Consider the following 19,632-nt stretch of genomic DNA (forward strand, 5'->3'; position numbering starts at 1 on the left):
TCTCTTTTACTAGTTAAATTGTTACACGATTTCATTTAATAACATTAGTGGCAGACATCATAATATTAATATCGAAATTCACTTTCGGCACAAATAGAACAACGAAGACTACATGCATCACAAATCATAAATAAAAGAGATTAGCATTTTTAGTATCTTTCACTAAATTCTCCCCAGAAAAAGCAGCAGTGCTAGTAGGTGAATCGTGAATGGGTGTCACAATTCCATTCCTTGTCCAAATTCTTCAATCGTTTTTGTGGCAAGTATTAGGACGTCCACAAAAGCACTAAATGATGCACGAAGAAATCTTGCTTCTACTGCCTCAAAATGTCTGTACAAGAACAGAGAGATGCAATCAATGCGCTCTTATACAATCACATTGCAAAAAATCTAGAAGAAAATTAATTCAAGCATCCATACTGGACTTAAAATATATTTGTTTTTATTGGCACCGGGCGTCTGAGAACAAAGTCTCGACTAATCCCGGAAGTGCACAAGCATCTCAAGTAATTTAAGGAAAAATTCCCCCAGTCCGACCCATAGAAATTATTTGCAATCTAGCAAGTATGACTCAGGTGATAAAATTTAAGACGAAGAAAAACATTTATCTTTCTTTTTCATAACATTAATAATAAATCAAAATGCAACATAAAAGAAAAATTAGTCATAATCCATAATTTCATTACTTTTTAGTAATTTCAGCAATAAAAATCAATTATTCATTGAAAAAGGATCCAACTGATAATTCTTGAATAAAGAAAGCTTACACTGTAAGTTTTCCATTTGATGCTGTCATCTGCCTTTTCACTTTGTCTGGCTGCAACTGCAATCAGAAACGAAACTGAATAAGAACCTATTTTTTTCCCACAGAGAGAGAGAGAGAGAGAGAGAGAGAGAGAGAGAGAGAGAGAGAGAGAATTATGGACTGAGCATCACGAAGGATCACCTCCTTATCAACAGCTAATGCTGCATAGACCATGGAAGCATTCTCCTCAGACTCATAGTCTACTTCCAAGTCACTGTAGATCATCTTTCAATTTAGAATTAACATAGAGGTAGAAGTTTAAGTACAGCACTTGGCAAATAAATCATCAAAGGTAGATAAAAGTGCACCTGACCATTATGTTAAAAAGATAGATATGCTGTGACCAGCGAACAACTGAATCCAAGTATCCTTTAATATGTTTTTTATTACATTGTTCTAATGGTACAGTCTCCTAGGCCATGGTTCATCATAAAAGTTTTGCATGGAGAAAAAAAAGAACGAGCTTCATAGTCCTAGTTAATACCAAGGCTAGTGCTAGTAAAAACAAATGTTAAGTTTTAGCCGTTCAGGTCTCCCAAGTTAGTAATGTTTTGGTTTTGGCCACCATAAAGTTTTTATTTTTTGGGCACTGCCATAAAGTTATCAAAGCAGAAGAACGAAACAACCAATTTGAAAGGAGCTTCTGTCCATCTCTGGGTTTAGGCGTGCACGAGAAACCTAGAGGTCCCTATGCTGTTCTTATTTATTAATAAACAAATATACAAAAGGAAGAAAAGAAGTCCTGTTTTTCCAATGTTTCTATCAACAGAATTCAACTAAACTAAGCAAACTGGGGTAAACAAATGGCATCCTATAAAACCAAATAACAAATACCAGATTCACCAAGCCATGCAACTAATTTATATCACAGTTTAAAATCAAGGTCATTACACACATGATCCATGCAAGATACTTAAATGAATCACTGCATTTGAGCACTAATGGTAGAATTCCCACTACCCTTCTAACCAATTTAGAGGTTCCTTTTCACATTGTCAACAGCTTATAAGAATATTTATCAATTCAATCATATAACATACACTAGGGATTACAAACAAAACACAGATCTCATACATCTCAGATTATCAGTTCAACTATGATGAAACTACCAAACAAAACTATGTTACATGAGCACACATGAGAACAAAGTGAGTCATACCCATAATGGATGGCAATCACAGTCCCTACTTCAAGAATAAAATTTATAGAAAACGCTGAAAAGTTAGTTTCCACAGCCAGATAACGTCCTAACATCTAAACCCGAAACACCCAGTTGACTCAGGCTTGTATCACAAAGAATCCAATGCATGTGTAATCAAAATAAGAATTTAGAATAGAGAGAGAGTAACCAGCTGAACTCCCATTGGCTTTGCTGCTGGAGTTCTGCCATGTCACCAATTATAGCAGCCATTGCGTCTTGATTCTCTGCCCAAAAAAAAAAAGAACAACTGTTGTTAGGGGTGTGCACTGATGCTGTTGGATTGGGATCGCATATATCCAACTTAGACTCCACCTCCAAACCTCTAAATCCGCTCCACTCTGACTCTGCTGGAGTAGATGTTGAACTTGGGCCAGCATTACTCCAGGCCTTTTTTAGGCATTGAAACTATTTTCAATGTTTTCTAGATCTAAGGGTTCTTTTTAACTCTTTTGGGCTCCATTTAAGGTCCACATACATTTGTTGAGTAGTTTACACTATTTTGCTCATGTTTGTCAGCCTTTAAGGCTTTTTTTTTTTTTTGATATAATCATCCCCGCTTTGACCATGTATATCAATATGTCTAATTACCCATCTTTTTTCTGATAGATCACAGAATATTGATAGGCTAAATTTCTATCTTATGCCTTGTTATTGTTGCATCATGCCTAGCCTTTAAGGCCTTTTACTTTTTTCATAAGTAATAAAATTAAATTAGCAAGTGCAAATAATGCAACCCTAGTACATAGGATGTATAGAAGAAAGAAACCTATTTAGAATAAGAAAAAGATCTTAAAAAAAAAAAAAAATTAAGACCTTTTACATAAGAATTAAGCAAGCTGAAATGCATGGAAATTTAAAACAAACAAATCATTCACAGTTTTGAAAGAGGGAAAAAGAGCAAAAAAACACTAGCACCCGGCCACCTTCAATACTTCTATGCCTATAGAAAATATACTATTTGGCCATTATGGCCTCCTTAGTACATTCAAAACCATCCTCACACCCCAACTGGCAGGCACACCAACCCCAATATGTTTTACACATGACAATAAAAGGGAAAATTTTTAGTCTTTTGATCCTTTTGTCAGGGAAGCTCTTAGTAAGATGATTGAGAGTCTTGTGGAAGGTGGGCTACTCCATGGTTTTTCAGTGGGGAATGGTGATCTCAATATTTCTCACTTCTTGTTTGTTGATGACACCCTCATCTTTTGTGGTGCACATCTTGGACACATTCAAGCCTTCAGGGTGCTACTCCTTTGTTTTGCAGATGTATCAGGATTGAATATCAACCTTTCAAAGTCTGAATTAGTGCTAGTGGGGGATGTCCATGATGCGGAAAATTTTGCTACACTCTTGGGTTGCAAGTTATCATCTCTACCTATGAAGTATCGTGGGTTACCATTGGGCGCTTCCTTTAAATCTGTAAGGATTTGGAATGACATGGTCAAAAAGGTTGAGCGCGGGTTAGCTTCTTGGAAGAGGTTATATTTGTCAAAAGGAGGTAGGATGACTTTAATTAAAAGCACTCTCTCAAACCTACCCACCTACTTTTTGTCTTTGTTCCCGCTTCCTTTAAAGGTAGCTAACAGTATTGAAAAGCTACAAAGGGATTTCTTGTGGAGTGGCTTGGGGAAAGAGTCCAAATTTCATCTGGTCGACGGTTTGTACTCCAATTTCTGGGGGAGGATTGGGGATCCGCCACTTGACGAAATTCAATCAAGCCCTCTTGGGTAAATGGTTGTGGAGGTACCAACATTAAAGGGAGGTGCTATGGAAGTCCATTATAGATTCACAATTTGGAGAGGCATGGGGAGGATGGTGCTCAAATGAGGTATGAGGCACACATGGAGTGGGATTGTGAAAAAATATTAGAAGACATTGGTAGACCTTTAGGAGACATGAAAACATGGTGGTGGGCGATGGTTCTCATGTCAATTTTTGGTATGACAAATGGGTTGGTAATCATAGCCTCCGAGACACCTTCCCTGTTATCTTTGAGCTTGCAAGAGGAAAGGACGCAACGATTGCTGATCTTTTGGCCTTCTCAAATGGTTCCCCTCAATGGAACATTGATTTCATTAGGCCAGCCCAAGATTGGGAGTTGGAGTCTATTACTGAGTTCTTTGCGGCATTGTATTTTGTAAATATGCCAAGGGATACCAGGGATACGATGTATTGGAGTCATTCCAAGAAAGGTAATTTCACTGTTAGATCATTTTACCAAGTGTTACCGAGTCCTGGAATGACTAATTTCCCGTGGAAGAGTATATGACAAACGAAAGCTCCCTCAAAAGTAGCTTTCTTTGTATGGTCAGCATCTTTGGATAAGATCCTCACTACAAAAAATATGAGGAAACGACGGTAATTGTGTTGGATTGGTGTTGTATGTGCAAGAAACATGGGAAATCAGTAGAGCATCTGCTTTTATACTGTGAGGTGGCCAAGAACATGTGAGATGATTTGTTCACGAGAATCGGATTGTCATGGGTCATGCCTCTCAGATTGGTGGATTTCCTAGCAAGTTGGAGAGGCCTTCATGGTAACTCACAAATAGCGGCCATCTGGCAAATGATTCCTATATGTATGTATTGGTGTATTTGGAGGGAGATAAATGCTAGAAGCTTTGAAGATCAAGAGAGAACAATGAATGAGCTAAAAGTTTTCTTTTTAAGTCCTTGTTTGTATGGGTGGGAGCCATAGTGTGTAATGGATGAAGTGTCCATGACCTTCTACTTTCTCTTGTAACCTCTAGTTAGGTGTTTCTCATGTATACTATATGTGTACTTGGGCTTTGCCTGTTTCTATGAATATAACAAAAAAAACAAAAACAACACCAATATAGCAGCCAAGTTCTAAAGTTCGAATCAAAATAGCAACAAGCAACATAAAGCAAACTAATGAAACATCTACGCATGGCATCCACCAAAAGTCCAAATGATGAAATGAAGCAGATGCCCTGTATATCCACCAAACAGCCTCCTCAACCACAATACTCTTGTGTAGCCCCTTCACCCAAGAAAATAATAAGCAATAATTTATTATAATAATGCAATAAATTATTACCTAACAAAATATTATAAGCAATAAATAGCAATTCATTTTGCTGGGATCTATATATCTCAGCATGTAGACAAATTACCTGTGTCGCGAAATAAAATGCAAACAGTAGTAATTTTAAATCAACTACCTGAGTTGTGAAATAAATTAAAACTTGAGAAATTAAAGAAATCACATAAACAAGTCCACACAAGAGGCAAATCAATGTGCTCAAACAACCTCGCACATAATGTTTGTTTCAACAAACCACAAAGCAACAGTCACAGATAAAGCAACGTGATCGAAATTAAAAGAAAGTATGCACGTCTAACTACAAGAAAGAAATCTCTTTGTTCCACATTTGGAAATCCTTGTCTAATTGCATTTTGGATAAGTGCACATTTTTCCACTGAAACTTAATCCAAAATGGGAGCTCAAAGCAATCTAACAGGCAATTTGTCAGACAAATAACATTCAAGCTCAAATGAATTTAAAGCTATTTGATGGTCTCTCTGAAAGGTGAAAACATTACACAAAGAAAGAAGCAAAAAAAAAAAAAAAACCGAAAGAAAGAAAGAAGCAGCCCAGGTGTGAAGTGGACATCCAATGAAACAGATAATAATGTGTATAAAATTAACCTGAAATAATCCCAACACAATCTAACAAACTCAGAAGCACCTGTTCAAAAGGCAACCTTTGGAACCCACAAGAAACATGTCAGGAAATAAACAACAACTAGTACTTGTCATGCACATAAAAGAAAAAAAAAGGCAGTGAATATGTCATCTTTGGGTCTTAACTATACCAAGAAACCATTCATCTTTCTGAAGTCTCAATCTTAACCTAGGATTTAATGGTTTTTTTCCTTTTGGTAAGTCAAGCAGATTGAGATTGGAGACCTAAAGAAAGCAAGCAGAATGACCCAAGGGACCAGAAGTATCATCTTCGCCCTTATCGGAAAAACATCGGATTGCCACATAAAACCAGAAGGAAAACCTAGATTGAGATTTGAGACCAATTTACCTGTGAATGAGAGAATGCGTGATAGAAAGAGAGCGCGTGAGAGAGACTAAGAAAAAGACTGGCTTGGGTTCTTGCCGTTCACAACAAGGTGAAGCAGCAGCAGCAGCCATGTGACAAGGCAAGTATTCAGCAGTGTAGGTAGGGATCTCTCCAGTGTTAGGCTTGGTTTGGTTACACAGATCAAAATATCTCATCTCATCTCATATAATCATTACAACTTTTCCAAACTTTTACACAAAATACAATTCAATATAATTAGCCGTAAGTGAATATATAATTTATATTAGGGTTAAGTACATAATTACACTCTTATTTTTTTATTCCTATGGGCTTTAAATTTTCTAATTTTGATTCACAAATTTGTGATTTTTTCGATAATATTCTCGGGTGTTATTCATTCTTATAAAAAATTAAAAAAAAATTAATATCATACAAATACAAAAATATATTTTCAAAAATAATAAATCCATATATTAGAATATTAAGAGAATTAAGGTTGGTCGCTTGTTGTCATCTCTAACCCAAATCTAAGCAATGCACCTTGACATGGCAGGATTTGATTTTGCAAGAAAAGTTCAAAATCAAATTCTCCTAGAGCACTCATATTGGATTGTCTATTTTTCTAGCTAAATTTTAGCTAAAGATGGCATCTTGGCTATTTTAGCCAATCTAGTTTCTATGCATCCCAAGATGGATTATCTATTAATTTGGCTAAACTATTCAAATAATCTTTTTAATATTTCTCGAAAAGAAGTGAAAAGAAATCATCTAGACTTTTTTTTTTTATATAAGTAAAAACTTTATTCATCAAATGCAATAGGCGAAGTCCATGTACACAGGAAGTATACAAAAGAAACACCTCAATACATTCTAATACTAGAAAAACGAGGACAAAAACTCATTGACAGCCCCTCCATCGAGTACAATAGCTGAAAACCAACTAAACAGGGAACACATAAAAAATTCCCAGAGTTCTTCTACATTGCGTTCCCTATTATTAAAACATCTCTCATTCCTTTCCAACCAAATGCACCGCATAATGCACAAAGGAATCTTCCACACAACTGCCACTTGAGAACAAGTATGAAGTCTAGTCCAACATGCGAGTAAATCTACCATTGAATTTGGCATAACCCAAGTCAGTCGGATCATCTAAACACACCATCCCATAACACTTTAGCCACACCACAATGTAGAAATAAATGATTCAGGTTAGGTTTGGATGATGAGTTGAGATGAGATGAGTTGAGATGAAAGTTAAAAGTTGAATAAAATATTGTTAGAATATTATTTTTTAATATTATTATTGTTTTTGAATTTGAAAAAGTTGAATTGTTTATTGTATTTTATGTGAGAATTTGCGAAAATTGTAATAATAAGATGAGATGAGTTGAGAGTGTTTTTCAATCCAAACTGAGCCTCCCTGATTCCGCAACTTTCTTGCATATGAAGCACCACTCCATAACAATCATTCCACACTTTCTCAAATTGTGCATAGTCTGAATATTCTCAATTGCTGCTGTCCATACAAAAAAGCAACCTTTGATGGAACATGAGCCTTCCAAATTCTCTTCCAAGGAAAAGAAATGTAATGCTGATCAAACAACATCTTATAATATGATCTATAGACAAATTTTTAGACGCTGTATATCTCCAGAATATTTGATCCCTGTCATGTCTTCTAATATCTACTGAATACAACAATCTAAAAAAATCAGTAACCTCCTCAATTTCCTAATCCTAGACAGGTCTGAAAAATCTAACATCACAATGCACCTCTCCATTAGATTAAGGAGAGGTTTGTATTCGCAACCCATCTCAACTCATCTCACTACTATTCATTACTATTCATCAACTTTAACTCACAAATCTCAATACTATTCACAACCAATCTCACTACTATTCACAACCCATCTCAACTCATATTCGAATCCAAACGACACCTAACTCATCAACTCTGAATTTGATGCCTGTTGATTAACAGCCAATCTGAAAACAGTCAGAAAAGCTCTAAACAGTGCATTCTCACTACACCAAACATCAAACCAGAATCAAATTCTTGAACCATCACCAACCACAAATTTGACTTGTTTCACAAAATAATCTCATCCTTTCCTAATAAACTTCCATAAACTCACACCATAAGACTCACTACTCTCCTTAGAGCACCATCCCCCCAATCACTCCCATACTTCCAATCGATCACCCCCTCCACAACGCTCTCTCTTCCTTATGATATTTCCACAACCACTTCCCCAACAACACCTTATTAAAACTACACAAATTACGAACCCCCAATCCTCCATCAACAATCGGACATCATACTTTTTTCCAGCTTACTAAAGGAATCGTATTCTCCTCTCCCAAATCACCCCACAAAAAAGCTCTATACAATTTTTCAATACGATTAGTCACTCCAATAGTAAAGGAAATATTGAAAGGAAGTAAGTTGGGATATTAGAAAGAGTACTCTTTATAAGGGTGATTCTACCCCCTTTAGATAAATACAATCTTTTCCACGCCACCAACCTCTTCTCAATCTTCTCAACCACCCCATCCCAAATATACTTTGCCTTGAACGACGCCCCCAACGGAAGACCCAAATATTTCATAGGCAAATAAGCAACTCTACACCCCAATAATTCTGCCAAATTGTTAATATTATGCACATCTCCCACTGAGACCAGCTCCGATTTACCCAAATTCACCTTTAGTCTGGATACAGCTTGAAGACATAACAAGACAGCTCACAAAACTTGAATTTGTTCCCCAACAGCATCACAAAAAATAAGAATATCATCAGCAAAAAGCAAATGTGATATGGAAATGAAGCCATTATTATTAGTTCCCACCAAGAAACCTAAAAGAAAACCTCCTCCTACCATTGCTTCCACCATACGGCTCAAAGCTTCCATAACAAGAACAAATAAAAATGGAAATAACGGATCCCCCTGTCTCAATCCTCTAGAACTCTGAAAATAACCACAAGGCTGTCCATTACCTAAAACCGAAAACCAAGCAGTCGAGATACAATGTCTGAACCAACCACACCACCTGTCACCAAAACCACATCTTCTAAGCATGTAGAAGAGAAAATCTCAGTTTACATGATCATACGCCTTTTCCATGTCCAACATACAAAGAACCCCCAAAACACCTTCCCGCATCCAACTATCTAAACACTCATTCGCAATCAACACTGAATCAATGATTTGTCGACCTCTAACAGATGCGTTTTGAGATTTAGAAGTAATCTTATCCATCACCTTGCTCATTTGATTTGCCAAAACCTTCGAAATAATCTTATAAATTCCACTTACCAAACTAATAGGACGGAAATCCTTCAACTCTGAAGCACCCACTCTCTTGGGAATTAAAGCGATAAATGTGGCATTCAACGACTTCTCAAACTTTTGATAATCATAAAATTCTTGTAGAACCTGAATCACCTCCTCCCGCACAATCTCCCAACAATCTTGAAAAAAGGCCATAGAAAACCCATTCGGGCTAGGAGCATTGTCTCTTCTCATCCCACATACCACCCGAAGCACCTCAAGCTCTTCAAAATTTCAAATGGCCTCTCTAGCCAATTCGCTATCAGAGAATCCACTACGAGAAGATAAACCGTGGTAGACACCGGCATGTAAGGGTACTTTCTTTGTTTGTTCTTTCCATAAGTCCCGTACACTCTTACCAAATACTCACTTCCCATTGTGGCGGAATAAGGAGCCCCCCAAATCACTTTTCTTCTCTTGGACAGCGGCCTTGGGTAAGATTTTGATTACCGATAATCTGCAAAAGCACCAAATAATTATCTCAGATTGGTGTTGTATGTGCATGAATGTTGGCGAGACAATAGATCATCTCTTGCTACATTGTGAGACATCTAGAGCCGTGTGGAGCGAAGTGTTCAGTCGAATAGGGTTAAGCTGGGTGATGCCGTCTACAATGGTTGAGCTATTGGCCAGTTGGGTGACGTCGGGTGGTGCTCCACCAATCAAAGCTGTGTGGAAGATGGTCCCTACTTGCATTATGTGGTGCATATGGCGAATTTCTGTGGGCTATAGCTGTAGATTTTAACAGCCTAAATGTACATGATTTTCTTGTTTCTTTTTTAGCAACTTAGATAGGTCTTATCTCTTGTATACCTTCTTGTGTACTTGGACTATACATATTCTTATTAATACTACCGTTTACTTAAAAAAAAAAAAAATCTATAGCCTCAAAATTCAAGCCATCAGTTTTAAGTCTCCAATCCTCCGTCTCACTTAGGAGATTACTATAAAACTGCACAACATGCTCTTGAATCTCATCAGGTGAAAAGAGTATATTATTATCAGTTTTAATCATCTCAATAGCATTGTTACGCCTATGAGAGTTAGTCATTTTATGAAAGAAGCTAGTGCACTTATCCCCCTCTTTAAGCAATAGAACTCTCAATTTCTGCCTCCATGATATTTCTTCCATCATAGGTACCCTCTCAATTTCTAACATTGCTTCTTTCTTCCTTAACAAAGTCTCCACTCACTTTCCCCCTCAACCTCCAAGGACTGTAGCTCCTCCCAAAAACTTCCTTATTCCACTTCTTCAAATCAACCTTCAAAGCTTTGAGTTTACTTGCCAAAACAAAACTAGGAGTCCCCTCAAAATGATAAGAGTACCACCAGCTTCTCACCTTGCCAACAAAACCCTAAACTTCAAGCCACATATTCTCAAACTTAAAATAACGTTTACCCTCATAAATACCCCCACAATCAAGTAAAATGGGAAAATGATCAGAACATACCCTTGGCAATCTTTTTTGACATAACTTCGGATAATGAGTCTGCCAAGAAAAAGAGACTAAGAATCTGTCCGGCCTTGAACCTCCTCCAAAATTAGACCACGTATATTCCCCCCCCCCCCCCCCCCTCTCCCCCCTCCCAACCAGAGGCAGATCCAGCAGTTCCAAATCAAAAATCAACTGAGAAAAATCCTCCATGGCTGAAGTCATAGAAGAAAAACCCACCCTTTCACTTGGATAACGAATTATATTGAAATCCCCACATATGCACCAAGGCAAATCCCACAAATAGTATAATCACGACAATTAGTCCCACACAAATATCTATCCCGATCCATAAACACTTGCCAACGCCCATGTCCACCCATAAACACAAATATCTATCCCAGTCCCTATTTGCAGGGGATATGAAGAAATGAAGAGCCAGAAGACCTTTGTAACTGGAACAGTGACAAATTGACTAGTACACAAATGCATAAAAAAAGGTACCAAAAATTACTGAAACAGGAATGTGTGCATGCATCAAAATGAACTTCAAAAGCATATACATAAGCAGTAATCACGATTGAAAGTCTTTTATACAATACCAGATTTTGAGGGGAAAAAAAATCCAAGAATGCATCAAAGAGATCGGTATTGAGAACTAAAAACCCAGAGAAAATGTATTTATCGAATGATTTAAGTGGACATTTATCAAATGATTCAAGTGCATTTACATCATATACAATAACACAACATTCAGCCCCTCTATAAAATGCAGTCCCTAGACTTTGAATTTTTTTTTATCAGTAAATAAGAATTTTATTAAAATAGGCGACGCCAAGTACACGGGACATATACAAGAGCAACACCTATGCATGAGTGTCAAAAGATACAAGGAAATCACGTACGTTCATGCCATTAAAGTTTATTACAATCGACCAATGGAGTAGTGTATGAAAAAATAAAGTTCTAATCTTCGAAATGACCAAAGCCAAACTATTTTGGGTTCCGTAACAAGCAGCCAACCAGCCATGAAACTTAAACAGTTTCCCACAAGCTATAGAGTTTATTGAAGAGCCCAGCAATGCAACCAAAACAAGTAAAAAAAATGCGTGAGAAATGCAAGCGTAAAGCCTATAATACAAAAAAATTCAACCACGTAATCCTAAGTTTCTAGAGCCAAATAATCACAAATAAGAAATTAACCACAAATTAGTCACAAAAAAATATAAAATCAAATGCCGGAGAGGGAGGGAGAAAGAGAGAGAGGAGAGGGTTAGAGCAGGAAAAATCGTAAAATAGAGGGAGAGAGATGCGGGAGAGGAAGAGAAGATACTGGAGAGAGAAGCGTCGTCTATGGAGTGCTTGGTTGGCAGCGGGGTCGTCGAAGAAGACCGTGGTAGGTGGTGCGGCGGTGAAGAGTTGCTTCAGGTTCACTGGCAGTGCACAAGGCTTCGATGTCACAAGTGGCGACGGCGAGGCTAGGGCTGCGTGAGGAGTGCTGTGCTCGAGCTGCTGGATGCAGACTGGAGAAGATCCAACCCGTGAGAGGAGACACTTCAGTTCTGAACTGAAATCTGAAGTACTTCGAAGCATGTACTTCTCAGAAGTGATTGTAGGGGATGGGCCTGCCACAGTGGGCCGATACTTTGGGCTGTCTAGCCTAATAATTTTATTTAGTCTGTTATGTTATTTTGGGTTGTAAGTGGGCCGTGGCCCTTGAACTCTTAATTAGTAGTTTCTTTTATTTACCAGTTCATGTAATACGTACTAATGGACCCTCCTTGGCTCTGGTCATGTCTGTTAGTAGCAGATCCTTATTTTACGCAGGAACCCTACTTTTTGTGAATCATCTAGAATTTATCAAAAAAACATATCTTCTTTTTCCTCATCAAACTTCTGGAGGTGCTTTCCTCGAGGAGAACTATCTTATTCTGTAAATTTTCTTTAAAAAGTGTTACAAAAGTGGTATCAAAGACACCTTCTCTGTGTATTCAACTATAAAAAAAAGAAAAATGGCAGAAGGCACTAGATTAAACGAATTACATGATGGTTTTTTTATTCTAAGAAAATCAACTGAAGTCTTGGAAACTAAAATGCTGGCTGTGAAGAGACAAGTAGATGCATCGGTCAGCAGCTAACAGCTTTGACTATGGAGTTGCATAGGCTAAATCAAAGAAACAACAATGGCGAGTCAACATCAGCTGGGACAATGGGTGAGGAGCCAATAGCACACCAGCACAGAGGGGAGATACAGACTAGGACTATCAGACTAGATTATTTTACTACTATTTACAAAACATCTCACTACTATTCATATTTTTCTTATTTCATCTCATTTGACTATTTAAACGGACATTTAATGTCTTTTAAGTCAATCTTTAACAAATTTATATGTTTTAGCTATTCTAATATTAGTGCTCTTATAAATCAAATATTATCATATCAGTAATCCTCGTAATGACTTGCAAGTAAAGAGGTAGAAAACACGCAACATAAGAGAGAGATACGGAGAGAGAGAGAGAGAGAGAAAATGCAACACTCCCTAGCTAGAAACCAAGTAGTGGACCTGGGTTTACTCACTAGAGAGGTAGAAAACACACAACAAAGAGATAACAAAATACAAAGAGCAAGACGGGAACTACTTAGAGGATATTTAGATATAAGAGCTTTTCACGAATAGTACAAGAGTACTTGCGAGTAGCTGTAAAAACTTGTAAAATCTTTTTAAGATGATTTGATAGGGTTTTAAGATCGTGGTGAGCTCATTATAGAAGATATTTAGATGTGGAAATGTTTTAGAAGAGCTTTTAGGGATAATTATAAGAATTTTGATAGAGTTTTTAGAAGAATTTTATTTCAGAGGATAAAAATTCACACAACCATCCTGTGGTGGTGGATGCCTTCATGTCTTTGAGTTATGATTATATAGAAAAAATTTGAGGAGTTTCAGCATTGTAAATATTGTATGTTTGAGAATAAACCTGTCATTCACTGAAATCTTGATTTTGAATTTGGGTTTTCATCCAAAGAATGGTCGAGGTATGTTTGGTTACATTTTCCTGATAGGTAATCAAAAAAATTCATAAATGTAAGTAAAGTCCAAGTATGAGAGTATATACGAGAAATACTTAATTAGAGTTTAGAACCGAAAGTAGAAAATTATGGACATTTGACCCATTACAAACAATGGCCATGCCCATAAGAAAAATGATTTAAAAAAGAACTTAAGCTCCTCCATTGTTCTCTAAAGATCTTCGAAACTTCTATTATTTCTCTCCGACCAAATACGCCAACACATACACATAGGAACCATTCTCTAGATTACTGCCACTTGTGAATTACGTCGAAGGCCTCTCCAACTTGTTAGGAAACCTACCAGTTTAAGAAGCATGACCCATGATAATCTAATTCCCACAAACAAATCATCCAACGTGGCCATGGCTACCTCGCAATGTAAGAATAGATTATCTAGTGATTCACCATTCTTTTTACATATGCAACACCAGTCTAACATCATTATTCAACATTTCCTTAAATCATTTGTGGTGAGAGCCTTGTGAAATGATGTTGTCCAAACGAAAAAAAGCTGCTTTTGAATGAGCTTTCGTTCGCTATATGCTCTTCCAAGGGAATGTGGTGATTCTAGGGCTCGTTAAAGCTTGGTAAAATGATCTGACAATGAATCTACCTTTCTTGGAGGTGCTCTACTTCATCTTATCTATAATACCCTCAGTCATGCTTACGGAGTTCAGTGCCGCATAGAACTTTGTGATAGCCTCCAGCTCCCAATCTTGTGTTGCCCTAATGAACTCCACATTTCATTGAGGGGAGCCACTGGAAAAGATCAAAAGATCAGCTATCGTTGCATCCTTTGTTCATGCGAGCTCACTCAATAATGGCAGGGAAGGTGTTTTGGAGGCTTTGTTCACCACACCAATTGTCTTACCAAAATTTGACATGAGAGTAGTCACCCACCACAATATCTTCATTTCTTCGAAAGATCTCCCATTGTCTCCTAATGTATTTCCAAAAACCCACCTCATATGAGCCACATACCTCATTCGAGCACCATCCTCCCTAAACTTCCCCAAATTGTGAATCTATAACCGACTTCCATAGGGCACCCTTTCGTGTCGATATCACCACTATTATTTACCCAACAAGACTTGGTTGAACTTCATCAAATTATGAATCTCCAACCCACCTCCAGAAATTGGAGGACAAACCACTAACGCAAGCTACTACCAAGTGCATATCGTGAAAGGAGATAAGCCAAAGATGACCTGTGTGACAAGCAAGCAACCTTATTAATAAAGGGGCATTTTATTTGGTTATGCATTTTGGAGTCACCAATGCTCATGCCACGTTATACACCCTCCAAAATGAGCTATTTCACTTGTACTTAGATGATTGGTGGTATACTTTGATCGTGGGCAATAACTATTCGTTAAACGACCACGTTAGTCGCCTCAAGACCCTTTTTAAGTTATTAAAGGAAGAATCACTTCTATGTAATGAAAGAGAAATGCTCCTTCGGACACCAAATAAAATTTGAACTCTTCCCCCAATCCACTCCTCAAGAAGTCTCGTTGTACCTTTTTTATATGGTTAGCAATCTTTGTGTGGAGCAGGAGTATGGACAGGACATATGTGGTAGATTAGAAAGAGTACTTTTAATTAAAGTGAGTCTATCACCTTTTGACAAATACAACCTCTTTCAAGAAGCCAATTTGCACTCTATCTTTTCAACCATGACATTCCATATCCTATTTGATTCAAACGAAGCACTCAGTGGTAAGCAAAGATACTTTGTTGCAGAAATCACAATAATATAATAAAAATTACAATAAAATTAAAATTAAGACGAACCCAGTTTGGACTGAGACACGGAAATATCACTCTCTTTAAGGAGATTTAAGCCCTCTGCGGTGTACAAAGTCTCAAATTAATCGGTGCAATAGAAACCTTATTGACTTGACTCCTCCAGGATACAACAGCCCAACTGATCGTCGTATGACTCAAGCCTACTCTGCACAAGTGGTTGAGTTCAAAGCTCCACTCAAAAGAACACATTTCTTTTATCTGGAAATACTCTCAAAAAATATATACTCACTAAACTTATTTTTCTTTATCACACTTTTTCTCAAGTATATTCCACTCTTATTACGTACAAAGAACTAAACAAAATAAATATATATAAGACTAAGAAAGGACTCAAGATTTACAAAGACGTAAATGGAAAAGAACAACAATAAAATAAATGGCCAACGTTAACAAGTTAAATAAGCCAACTTCTACAACTTCAAAACCCTCTTTAATAACCCTTCAAAGCCCAACGTTCTTCTCAACTGAACAATAAAGAAATTAAAACCTTCAGAACGTTAAAGAAATTAACTTTACAACGTCTAAGGCATAAAACCACTTGAAATCCATAAACGGTTTGAACATTAAACTCTCTCCAGTGGTAAAGTTATTAATAGTAAATGCTGCCATTTATGTGAAGGAAAGCAACGGCAAAAAGAAATATTATTAAAAATATCAACATACTTCAAGGGTAAATAAGATCATAGTTTTAAATTTCGTTCTAACCAGAATTTTAGTTCCGATGTCATATCTGATACACTATACCTTCTCATTCTGTTTCGCTCCAAATTTTGCCTTGTTCCAATCCGTTTTGGCCATTCAAGTCAAATTCCAACCATTACGGCCGAAATTGTCATTTTGGGCCCTAGTTAGAGCTCATCTCTCCCCACCACCATTTATTGCACACGTAAGCCTCTTGAGTTCTTTTTCTCATTTTTAACCTGAATTAAGGGATGGATTAGGTTTGGATTGTGCATATCCGACCTCTATAGCTGTGAGGTAATAGCATGAATTCATCTTCAAAATCATTTCATGTAATCCCTGCATAGTTCTTAATCTCTATAACTATTTGAATTAACCAATCTAACACACTAGGATGAAAAGAGTTTAAAGGAATAGGTTCTTCCACCTCAACAGATGACCTACCCCTCCCTTCCTTAAACCACCATCTTTGGCAGCTAGTGTATCTCCCTTCCCTTGTTAGACTCAAATAAAACTAGTGTTACTTCCATTTTGACCTCCTCACTCATGTGCAAGGTTTCACCCATTGCTATTGCACTCTCGGATTCGTCAAACAATTGTTTCTATGCTATAAAAACATTTTTAGCACTGGTATGGTCAACTGCACGACGTGGAGGTCGATCATCAAAATAGAAGTCTCTAGCGAAACTTTTTTGGCATCCCATATTGCTCCAAACCTCCCAGCAATGCTCTCACCCTCTCATCTACAGGAAGCTGAAGTAAAGTTGTGGTTTCTCATGCCTGGCATGTCACCTTCACAGCAATGGTGATAAGAGGCAACCCACATAACTCCGGCAAACGAGTCTATGTTACCCCATAGGGCTCTTGTAGTACAATGGCATTCTCAGTGTTTCACAATTCAACGTTGATCTCGAGAACCCCATCTGCCATCTACATAGTCTCCTATGTCGATACCAGCACTAGGTTTCCAGTGTAAGTGTAGCAGGAAGCTATCCCAAATGTTGCCATCGCAGAAATCTATGCCACTGGCAAGTGTGCCAAAGTCACAATAGGCCTAGATGCGGACGTAAATGTCTTTTCAAGGGAAGGCCCAATCCGTTTTAGTCGCCATTTCATTCTGGGTGAGCGAGTTGGACGTTTTTGACCCATACCACTCTTAGTTTTTCCTTTGTTGGTCCTAAGGAGATTTAGCCCACTTCTAACATTTTTTTCTTTATTAGTATAACGTTGGCCTTTGCCTAACCCCAAGCCCATGTCCGTTTCACATATAAAATCTTCCAAGTAACGTCTGAAAGCGCTAGAACACTGATGAGCAAACAATGCCTTGGTCCCATCACTATACGTCTTGCAAAAATCTTTCCTTCCTTCCGATGAGCACTCTTCCACTAAATTCAGTAGCCAACGATCATTGGCATGGCTGAACACCATTTCCTTAGTAATCTTCCTACTCCTCTCAGTGATATGAAAGTAGCTTTCCCCCTCCAACGATAAAATAAACACATTTGTTTCTATTAGTAGGTTTTTAAGAATACTCATCCTTATAGGAGATGTGTTGCTAACAGAAGCTTAAATGACAAGAGAGAAAGTTCATTCTATATGTTTGGTTACTAAAAACTTTGAGAATATTTAAGAATCTTGAGATTCTTTTAGATAACTTATTTATTGAGTTTTGGGAAAGAAGAGAGAACATGTTGAATAATTTTTTTTTTTATAAGAAATGTTGATTTTTTTTTAAATAAGATTAGTATTGGATTTGTGAAAATTGATATATGGAGTTAAAAGTTGTTCGAATATATTTCTAATTAGTATTTTTAGGGGTGGTACTTCGTGTTCGCAGGTCATGTCAAGTCATGGACATTCGACTATATGGATCAACCCGAACACGACTCATTTAGTTAAACATACCGGACATTTAAATCCTAATACAATCATTTAAATAAAGGGTGACACGACAAAACTGGCATAACCCGTTTAATAATTAATTAGAAATAATTCAACTTAATCCATTTCAGCTCCTTTCATGAAATTGGCTTAACTGGCCAACATAACCCATTTGATCTAATTAATATAATTTCATTTAAAAGTTAAAATCTATATTTATTAGTAAATATAATATCTAAAAATAATAATAACAATATGTACTAACAAAAAATATTAATATTTTTCAAATTTTAATCTATAATAAAACCAATATTAAAAGCCCAACAATAACAAATATGAGCATATTGTAAAAATGGTAATAGGTCCAATAATACAATTCCAACAATAAAAAACATAAACACATTGAGAAATATCAATATTACAACTCAATAATAAGCATATGACAAATGGAGCTGATGGAGACGAAAACAGAACTAATGTATACTAATGAAGACGATGAAGACCGAGAGCGAGAGAGAGGGAGACTTAGAGAGGTCACGAGGTAAGAGGAGTCGGGACTTGGGGAGCAGGGTGGTGTTTGCGGTCGTGAGAGACTGAGAGTGAGAGATTATGATAATTTCAAAGTGTTTTAGTTTTGAGAAATGCTATTATATCCCTAATTTATACCAGTCACTTTACCCCGTGATGTCGCACCATGATGTGGCTTATTAAAAATAATTAAGAAATTAAAAATACAAACATAAAAGGGTAGAGGGAATCTAGGGTTTTAGTCTTCCTCTTTTTATATTTTCAGAAGCCATTTTATTTTGAATATATATTTTTTAATTTTTTTTAATAAGCCACGTGCCACCTCATTGTGGTGCCACGTCAAAGGGCAAAATAAGTGGTAGAATTTACGAGACATATTAGCATTACTCTTTAGTTTTAAGGTTAGGAAGGGTAGAATTGTAATTTTAACATAAACTTTAAGCATTATCCAGGTTGACCCATTTATTAATCCTGTCTTTGGATCAACTTGTTTTGGTTTTAATCCATTTATATCAAATTCAAACCTATTAATTTCGTGTCGTGTTCTTATTAGTTCATGGGTTGTATCACATATTTCAATTCACAACATTTATACCCATGATTTCAAGATTTTTCAAGCTAATTCCATCCATATGCTATCTAATAGGTCATTAAATGAGAATTAGTTCTATAAAGCCAATCATCATGTTGAGGCATTAAATTGCACAACAAACCTAAATGAGAGAGAATCATCCCGAGCCAATAGAGATGATTGGGACCTCAATGATGGGATCTGAAACCCACGATGACAGTTTAAGGCATCGGCACGGTGCTCATACGTACTTT

At 36.9% G+C, this 19,632-nt stretch overlaps 3 protein-coding genes across 5 annotated transcripts; 1 reads left to right on the forward strand and 2 right to left on the reverse strand.

The window, feature by feature from the left end:
* Positions 1-4: 4 nt before the first annotated feature.
* On the reverse strand, positions 5-12,409 carry LOC121253947. Of its 3 annotated transcripts, XM_041153884.1 has the most exons (6): positions 12,167-12,396; positions 6,141-6,227; positions 2,155-2,230; positions 947-1,019; positions 768-823; positions 5-331 (listed from the first exon to the last, which is right to left on the reverse strand). In XM_041153884.1, the coding sequence occupies exons 3-6, from the start codon at positions 2,214-2,216 to the stop codon at positions 217-219; spliced, it is 306 nt and encodes a 101-aa protein (XP_041009818.1). In that variant the 5' UTR covers positions 2,217-2,230; positions 6,141-6,227; positions 12,167-12,396; the 3' UTR covers positions 5-216. The 3 variants fall into 3 exon arrangements, with proteins under 3 accessions (XP_041009818.1, XP_041009819.1, XP_041009817.1); XM_041153885.1 differs by lacking the exon at positions 6,141-6,227 and having other exon boundaries at positions 12,167-12,409; XM_041153883.1 differs by lacking the exon at positions 12,167-12,396 and having other exon boundaries at positions 6,066-6,227.
* LOC121255192 lies at positions 3,111-3,740 on the forward strand. The gene has a single exon (XM_041155470.1). The coding sequence runs from the start codon at positions 3,111-3,113 to the stop codon at positions 3,738-3,740; it is 630 nt and encodes a 209-aa protein (XP_041011404.1).
* LOC121255193 lies at positions 8,009-9,556 on the reverse strand. The gene is made up of 4 exons (XM_041155471.1): positions 9,205-9,556; positions 8,938-9,066; positions 8,595-8,790; positions 8,009-8,093 (listed from the first exon to the last, which is right to left on the reverse strand). The coding sequence occupies exons 1-4, from the start codon at positions 9,554-9,556 to the stop codon at positions 8,009-8,011; spliced, it is 762 nt and encodes a 253-aa protein (XP_041011405.1).
* Positions 12,410-19,632: the final 7,223 nt, after the last annotated feature.

Source organism: Juglans microcarpa x Juglans regia, chromosome 3D (assembly GCF_004785595.1).
Source record: "Juglans microcarpa x Juglans regia isolate MS1-56 chromosome 3D, Jm3101_v1.0, whole genome shotgun sequence".
NCBI lineage: Eukaryota > Viridiplantae > Streptophyta > Magnoliopsida > Fagales > Juglandaceae > Juglans > Juglans microcarpa x Juglans regia.

Excerpts from the sequence above, each read along its gene's own strand:
- LOC121253947 (XM_041153885.1), bottom strand. The coding sequence starts at position 2,216 with ATGGCTGCTATAATTGGTGACATGGCAGAACTCCAGCAGCAAAGCCAA. Across the intron at positions 1,020-2,154 it reads AGCCAATGGGAGTTCAGCTG|TGACTTGGAAGTAGACTATG; the intron begins GTTACTCTCTCT and ends GATGATCTACAG. Across the intron at positions 332-767 it reads TCAAATGGAAAACTTACAGT|ACATTTTGAGGCAGTAGAAG; the intron begins GTAAGCTTTCTT and ends GTTCTTGTACAG.
- LOC121255192 (XM_041155470.1), top strand. The coding sequence starts at position 3,111 with ATGATTGAGAGTCTTGTGGAAGGTGGGCTACTCCATGGTTTTTCAGTG.
- LOC121255193 (XM_041155471.1), bottom strand. The coding sequence starts at position 9,556 with ATGGCCTTTTTTCAAGATTGTTGGGAGATTGTGCGGGAGGAGGTGATT. Across the intron at positions 8,791-8,937 it reads GGAAGCAATGGTAGGAGGAG|CTGTATCCAGACTAAAGGTG; the intron begins GTTTTCTTTTAG and ends TATGTCTTCAAG. Across the intron at positions 8,094-8,594 it reads GTTGAGAAGATTGAGAAGAG|TGAGAATGCACTGTTTAGAG; the intron begins GTTGGTGGCGTG and ends TGTTTGGTGTAG.